This window comes from Musca autumnalis, unplaced genomic scaffold (genome assembly GCF_047663935.1).
Source record: "Musca autumnalis isolate F117 unplaced genomic scaffold, ASM4766393v1 scaffold_1, whole genome shotgun sequence".
In the NCBI taxonomy this organism is placed as follows: domain Eukaryota; kingdom Metazoa; phylum Arthropoda; class Insecta; order Diptera; family Muscidae; genus Musca; species Musca autumnalis.
Window position 1 is genome coordinate 230,458,057 of NW_027411644.1, and position 8,746 is coordinate 230,466,802.

At 34.7% G+C, this 8,746-nt stretch overlaps 1 protein-coding gene across 1 annotated transcript; it reads left to right on the forward strand.

Moving 5' to 3' along the window:
• Nucleotides 1-2,768: 2,768 nt before the first annotated feature.
• Nucleotides 2,769-8,746, forward strand: LOC141389189 (ribonucleoprotein RB97D-like). The gene is made up of 5 exons (XM_073960326.1): nucleotides 2,769-3,232; nucleotides 5,249-5,475; nucleotides 5,553-5,827; nucleotides 6,896-7,296; nucleotides 8,495-8,746. The coding sequence occupies exons 1-4, from the start codon at nucleotides 3,191-3,193 to the stop codon at nucleotides 7,291-7,293; spliced, it is 942 nt and encodes a 313-aa protein (XP_073816427.1). The 5' UTR covers nucleotides 2,769-3,190; the 3' UTR covers nucleotides 7,294-7,296; nucleotides 8,495-8,746.

Sequence of the window (8,746 nt, forward strand, 5' to 3'; positions counted from 1 at the left end):
CCGGGTTAACAAAATTTTGACATTTTTTGTAAAAATGTGTAAGATAATAATTGAAATGTGTTGAAAACAAAAGAACATGAACAAAACAAAATATGTGAACGGAAAACAAAAGGAATTCGATGATTTCATTCATAATTTTACAACTGTTTTTGCAGTTGTCTGGACGCCTACGTCACAAAGGCAAATTTTGGGATTTTGACAACCAATACATGAAGTCAACTGTCCTGTCATTTGTAAACGCAGGGTTAAGCCAAGTTTTTTGAAAAACAACAATATGGCTGACGCATTAAAGTTAAACATAAATGTTCCTTTACGTGCCAGAGGTTACAATTTTTTACCACTTTTTACCCGCAAAGTGTTCCCTTACTTTTAAAAGCATACACTTTATATGAGGACAGTTCACCACATTTACCATTTTCTGCCACTGTTACCACTTTTAAAAGTAAAGGAACAGACCATAACTGTTTTGGGACAAAGCGTGTCCCAACGTGTCACTAAAGCCCTCGGCACATATGGTCCGTTTAGCGACACGTTGGGACACGCGTTGTCCCAAAACAGTTAAATTATGTTTAACTTTAATGTGTCAGCCATATTGTTGTTTTTCAAAAAACTTGGCTTTACTTACACTTTTTTCATGAGGTTGTTGTACCGCAACGCTCAACGCACCGTATGTGCCGAACAGTCCTTTGTGCGACGCGTTGCGCGTTGAAAAATAACCACTTGAAAAATGTGTAAGTGATGCCAAGTTTGTTCTTGTAGGTTTCATGTGGTTGTTGTAACTCAACGCTGAACGCGCCGTATGTACAGCGGCAGCGTTATGCGCGTTACAACAACCACATTAACTTTAAGAACAAACTTGGCATCACTTACACATTTTACAAGTGGTTATTTTTCAACGCGCAACGCGTCGCACAAAGGACTGTTCGGCACATACGGTGCGTTGAGCGTTGCGGTACAACAACCTCATGAAAAAAGTGTAAGTAAAGCCAAGTTTTTTGAAAAACAACAATATGGCTGACCCATTAAAGTTAAACATAATTTAACTGTTTTGGGACAACGCGTGTCCCAACGTGTCGCTAATGGCCCCGGCACATACGGCGAGTTGAGCGTTGCGTAACAACAACCACATGAAAACTGCAAGAACAAACTTGGCATCACTTACACATTTTTCATGTGGTTGTTGTTTTCAACGCGCAACGTGTCACAAAACGGACCGTATGTGCCGAGGGCTTAAACGGACCATATTTGCCGATGGCTTTAAGCGCTCGGCACATACGGTGCGTTGAGCGTCGCGCTACAACAACCACATGAAAAATATGTAAGTGATGCCAAGTTTTTTGAAAAACAACAATATGGCTGACGCATTAAAGTTAAACATAATTTAACTGTTTTGGGACAACGCGTGTCCCAACGTGTCACTAAACGGACCGTATGTGCCGAGGGCTTTAGTGACACGTTGGGACACGCGTTGTCCCAAAACAGTTAATTTATGTTTAACTTTAATGCGTCAGCTATATTGTTGTTTTTTAAAAAAACTTGGCTTCACTTACACTTTTTTCATGTGGTTGTTGTAACGCAACGCTCAACGCACCGTATGTGCCGAACGCTTAAAGCCCTCGGCACATACGGTCCGTTGTCCCAAAAAAGTTAAATTATAGCTGTGTTCCAGAACTAAAAAGTTTTTACAATTTTTACGACTTTTACACATTTTACTCGAAAAAGCGTTCCCGTACACAAAAAAGTTGTAAAATGTTCACTTCTCTTTAAACAAAACTGACGCTGAATGACGCTCTCTTTAAAAACTTTTTACTCGACAAATTTGAGCGTGTAAAAAATAGTAACATGGATGCCGGCGTCTGATTGGCTGGTATGCCGACTTTGACATTTGTTCCAGCTTTTTTGACGTTTTTTTCCATTTTTGCGTTCCCGAACTTTTTGAAAAAGCTTTTGTGTGACAACAATTGTTCTCTCTTTCTCTCTTTTACGAGTTTTACTATTAAAAAGTACGGGAACAAAGCTTGTGTTTCACTTTAATGCGTCAGCCATGTTGTTGTTTTTCAAAAAACTTGGCATCATTTACACTTTTTTCATGTGGTTGTTGTACCGCGACGCTCAACGCATCGTGTGTGCCGAGCGCTTAAACGGACCGTATGTGCCGAGGGCTTTAAAGTTAAACATAATTTAACTTTTTTGGGACAACGTGTGTCCCAACGTGTCAATAAACGGACCGTATGTGCCGAGGGCCAAATCCCACTTTTTTTCATGTGGTTGTTGTAACGCAACGCTCAACGCACCGTATGTGACGAGCGCTTAAAGCCCTCGGCACATACGATGCGTTGAGCGTCGCGGTACAACAACCACATGAAAAAAGTGTAAGTGATGCCAAGTTTTATGAAAAACAACAATGTGGCTGACGCATTAAAGTTAAACATAATTTAACTGTTTTGGGACAACGCGTGTCCCAACGTGTCACTAAACGGACCGTATGTGCCGAGCGCTTAAAGGCCAAAAACACACGGTCCGTTGTGTGACGCGTTGCGCGTTGAAAACAGCAACCACATGAAAAATGTGTAAGTGATGCCAAGTTTGTTCTTGAAGTTTTTATGTGGTTGTTGTAACGCAACGCTCAACGCGCCGTATGTGCAGCGGCCTTAAGTATTTTGCCCAAAAGGTGGCTGCACATACGGCGCATTGAGTGTTGCGTTACAACAATCACATGAAAACTTCAAGAACAAACTTGGCATCACTTACACATTTTTCATGTGATTGTTGTTTTCAACGCGTCACACAACGGACCGTATGTATTTGGTCCAGAAGCTAACAGATAATGAAGCCAAACAAGCTTCTCCGCGAGTTCTAGCCAGTTTGTTTTTTATTTTTAAATATTTTATAACAATTCAGCATAGAAAAAACCGAGATCGGCGGCTATTTGAGGTCGATTGTAGCCGCCACCATTCTTTATAAAAGAGCGGCGGTGGCTCGCCGCCGATTAATAATCGATCCGCTCCTCTGGAAACAAAGCCAGCCATTTTATTTTCACATTTTCCAAAAGGGAGTGATTGGCATCATACATTCGTGAAACGTGTTAAAAGTCGGTTTATTCTACTACGCATTTTTTCTCCCACGGAAAATTTAATAAAAATATATATATATATCCCTTTGAGATAATAAATTTATTTATAAAAACAAAATGGCTGACGTAGCAGTTGCAAGTTACACAGATATTAATCAGGTATGTGTTTATTCTTTTATGTATTAACTTTAATCTTGCGAAAAAATGTGTATAACAAAATCGAATTGTAATCGTGTCAACCTTATTTTCAACAAAAAAAACTTGTTTATTACTTTTAGCAAAATAATAATGAAGTTATTTGCTTGACTAATTAAAAATGCTAAGTTTTTGTGCTTTTTAAAGCACTAACTAAAATTTGTATAGTTGTATTAGTAAATGAAAGTTGGAGGCTTTTTTAATTGAAATTGTATTTGCTAGATATTTGTGTGTATGTGTATATTTCGCCATATATTATCTGTATGTATTCATTATACATACATATTTTATTGTATCATGGAACTTTTATACATACTGTTTTACTATTGACAAATGAAACTCAATATGTCTTCTTAAAAAAAATCCACATGGTACACCGCCAAAAACCAGCACTGATAGATGTCATTCTAACCATGTTTTCCTGCCTATGCATGACATCAATTTCTCACATTTATATGGTATTTTTTTTACAACTTGTTCGTAGTCTCTGTATGAGACCACAATGTACAAAATTTCCACCACTCTTTTTATATAACGTTAGGTACAGTCCGTATTTATCATTCATACATAGTAGCAAAAAGTCTTTTTTTTTTGTATTCTATTGTCGATATTTTGGTTTCCTAATATCTAATTTCATCATAAAGCTATTATTCGTATTTCTTCTCTTGCTACTTGGTACACTTAGTCATAACAAGTTTTTTGCTATTTTACTTTTTAATGTTATCAATTTTTACCATTGAAATCAGATACATACATATGTAGTTCTTTTTCCAAAACACGTTTCTAAAGCATAGTACACGCTGACCAACAAAACTGACAGTCATCGAGGTCTATTTCGTTAATATCAAAGTCTAGCTGAATAATTACTTTCCTAATATGTAAATAATACTTTACATATTGTATTTCATATATTTTTAGCCAAAGAAAAACTTTTATTTGCGAGAAAATTGTACCAAAAACACGTTGACTGTCGGTGTGTACACCACTTTAGTTATAAACAACGAACGTGAAAATCGATATTCAAATCGAAATGAACCCACTTTATAAACATCTTTGCTCTCCAATACCGTACCGTACCAACTTCGCTACAGGGAAAAATGCTGTTTGCTACGACTAATAAACTATTGCCATTTTCTCAGGCAATCATATTGTACCCCATACAAAACGGATTCATCCATTTTGTATATCCTACCCTCCATTATGATAGAAATGTTTATATCAAGATTTTTCATTTGGATGTTTCCAAGATGTTAAGAATTTTCGTATTTATCTAAATAAATATTGGCTTAAGACGGGTTTACACGCGCACGCCCGATTTTTTTGAAATTTTTACCACAGGTAGGTCTCGTTGCCCTGATCACAAAAATATATATATCGTCTAGATGTAGTCCATACTTCCCGAGATATAGGCCTTTAAAGTTCCAAAAATATGTAGCCGAAGGCCGGATAATTAGAGAAACATTTATAATTTAAAACAAATTTTTGTTCCCGTTCCCTAGATTTGCCCCTGTCCATAGGAGAAAGTCTTAAATCCCCGGCCGAAGGCCGGCTATTTAGAAAAAAATTTAATTTAAAAGAAAATTTTGTGCCCGTTCCCGAGACTTGTACCTGTCCATAGCAGAAAGTCTTAAATCCCCGGCCGAAGGCCGGCTAATTAGAGAAACATTTATAATTTAAAACAAATTTTTGTTCCCGTTCCCTAGATTTGCCCCTGTCCATAGGAGAAAGTCTTAAATCCCCGGCCGAAGGCCGGCTATTCCAAAAGAAAATTATAATTTAAAAGAAAATTTGGAACTTTAATGGCCTATATCTCGGGAAGTATGGACTACATCTAGACGATATATACATTTTTGTGATGAGAGCAACGAGACCTACCTGTGGTAAAAATTTCAAAAAAATCAGGCGTGCGCGTGTAAACCCGTCTTGTTCCTAAATATTTATACTTTTATTTATATTTTTACATATCTTTTTCTATTTCAGTTTGAAAATGATAATTATGCGTGCAAATTGTTTTTGGGCGGCCTAGCTCCCAATACAACTGAAGAAAGTTTAACCAACTTCTATGCACAATATGGAGAAGTAACAAATGTTGTTGTAAAGCGTGATCCCACAACACAACGTTCCAAGGGATTTGGTTTTGTTACATACAAAGATTCCGCTAGTATTGAAAGAGCTCAAAGTGTTAAACCCCATGTTATTGATGGAAGGTAAGTTATAATAATCTTCATCTTTACGTAAACCGGATCAAGGTTTTATTATTTTCTTAATTTTCCTTTTACATAAGAAATGTTGACTCAAAACCCGCTTTGCCACGTTCAGAAACCAACAGAAATACCAATGGCGGTGGTGGCTACAATTCCAATGGGGGTGGCAGTGCAGTAAGAAAGATCTTTGTTGGTGGACTCCGCGATAATCATGATGAACAAAATCTGCAAGAATACTTCCAACAATTTGGCACAGTACAAAGTGTTAAAATTCTTTTAGACAGAACCACAGGCCGTAAACGCGGTTTTGGTTTTGTAGAATTCGAAAGCAATGAAGCTGCTGAAAATGCCGTGTGTAAGTATAGTATTGAAAGTACATGAAATTCATTTGCAAATTATCTTTGCCAAAGCAATGGCATTCTTTAATTCATTCTGCAAGTATTGTTTTTGGTCTAACATTCAAAAATTTCTCCGCCGTAGCTTAGTTTATGAATGGTGGGATTATTACTACTAGTAAGTAATAATAGAACAAGGATATTTGAAATGAATATTCGTTGTGAATTGACAGAAATTAAAAAAAGTATGGTCACATTCTATTAGTACAAATTAAAATTTGGATTGTACTTTTCTCAACTAAGAAAATTTATATAAAAATAATCTGCAGCTGTTGAACATTTCAGAGCCATTAAGATGTCGTGTCTAAACGAGATTAAAGCCAAAGGCGACTAAGGACAGCAAGTTGATTTTAGGCGTTCTGATACAAAATTTTTGAGTTTTAGATCTTATTTAGAAACACACTTTCAGAACGAGCAAGGGTTAGGTTTTATGTTCAACACAAGAAGACATCTCACAACAATTCGGGTGGATCTCTAAAATTTATTTAAGCCCAGTCATTTTTACCTTACTACACCAATAACATTTCACAAATCTTTGTGTTAATAGAAAGGGAAGAAAAGTATACAATATAAGAGTATTGGATGGGCTCACGCTTAAAAATATTGGAAGATTAGAAAATCTCTAAATATAAAACTTGGAATACAAACGATGACTCATAAACTACGCTGATAAAGGTGTCTTCTTCATTGCTTAGTGGTCATACTTAGTCCGTACACAAAGCAACTGGCGTTTTAGAATTCTTTTCATAGGTTAGATTTTATTTTTCAAAAGATTCCACCCTAGTAAACCTTCCTGTTGGCGAATGACAAGTCAAACTACAACAAATGACACGGAAAAATAAGCGGACACAGAGAGAGTACGTACTTAAAATACAAATAGACACGGAAATCAGCATTTTATTAGAAAACATGGAGATATGGTTGTTTGGTGGAACCACACCACTTACACGAGTGATTAAAGATTGTATTTGGTACACTTCTGTTAAATTTGTCCATACAATAATTTATTTTTCTGCCTGCATTTTTAGTTCATAAAGATCATGTTATTGATAATGTTAACGTAGAAGTAAAGAAATCAAACTATAGACCCGAACAATCAAATCGTGGTCCATACCAACAAAATGGATCTTATGGATCCTATTCACAAAATAAGTCATATAATAACTATGCACCTGCACAATCATACAATGGATGGGGTGGAGCTCATGTTGCTCACTACCAGCAGCAACCACAAGCAGTAAATGAAGGTGGCTATGCTGCAGCAGTACCAGCATACGGTGTTGCGACATATGAAGAACCCCAACAAGCTGGCTGGAATGGAGCTCCTGCAGAAGGTCAATTCGGTAGCTACCACAATTCACATGGTGGTGGACCACAAAAGGGCTATAACTTGCAAAATAATCGGAGGAATCCCTATAACGTTTAAGTGGTATGTATTGCAATAAATATAACAACAACAAAAACACAAATATTGACAGAGTTTCTGTGTGTTTTGTAGTGTAGGGGTGTGTGTAAATATCATCAATATAAAAAAAAGATACTAAATTATGTTTTTTTTTTCTAATCTTTATTACTACTACGTAACTTATGTTCAGAATCTTTATTTTTTATAATAATGGCATTTGAATATATATTATACATATATATTTGGATGAGCGAAAATATACGTTTTTAGCCCTATGGGCTACAGTGATATCTATATAAAAAGTAAAGTCGAATATTTCGAAATCATATTGTGTTTTAAATCGTATTTCAAATGTAATAGAATACTTCTAGACAAGCTTTATTTTCGTCCAAAATAGTCTTAAATTATGTTCCGTCGTATATAGAACCATATATTTTCTACGTACTACAAACAAATATGCTTATAAATTAATCATCGTGTTTTAAAATTACAAACAGTGTATGTGTAGCAATTGTCTTATTTACGTATGTGCTCCGATTTGGTTTCATCGAAATTTTTAACTATTTTACGTTTCCAACTTCCTGCTACAGTTTACACATACAGTGCTAATATTATTAAAAGTGATTATAAATCAGAAGTTGTCATCCATCATCTGCGTATGATATTCAATTTTTTTTTTATTTCAAAACACCTCCGGATGGGTATTTGCAATTAATATATTATTAATTGTGAACCCACATAACTATAGGACATTTCACAGAACTGTGTTACCTTTTGAATTACATTTTTGTTTCTTACATATATATCCTAAGGCACGTTTAAACTACTATCTACTACCTCACTTATTTACAATTCGTCTAAAAATGTTTGCGGTTATATTAAAATAAAGTTTTATAATGAAATTATCCAGTACTACATAAATTGTATAGTCTCTAAAAAACTACTACAAAATATATATGGAAAATAAAAAACAACTAAAATATATAAAACTATCTACTTCTTTATTGAAAAAAAAACTCAATTGAATGTAATTTTTTGAAACATAAAAATTACATACAATTGAGCTGAGCCGCCGTCGACAAAAATCGAACCAAAAAGAGTTTAAATAAGTCTTAATATTATGTATGTTAATACAGAATGTGTTCAAATATCATACATATATTTTTTCTGCTTAGTAAAATAAAATCTGTTACTATTTACCATATTTCTTTATTCTTTATAGTGTTGTTGAACAAAGCTATACACAATTTCTATACATAATATAAATGTGTGTTATTTAAGAATGTATATTACAATACAAAATTAATGGATATTCTCGTATCATACACTACTATATTGGATCGTCAACATCCCATTTTTATTGGACAAAAAATGAATTGAAACATTTTTTTTTTAATTTCTCTTATAATTATATATAAACAAGAAAAAATATATCTTAAAATACATAATAAACATTTTTAAAAGAAACAACAAA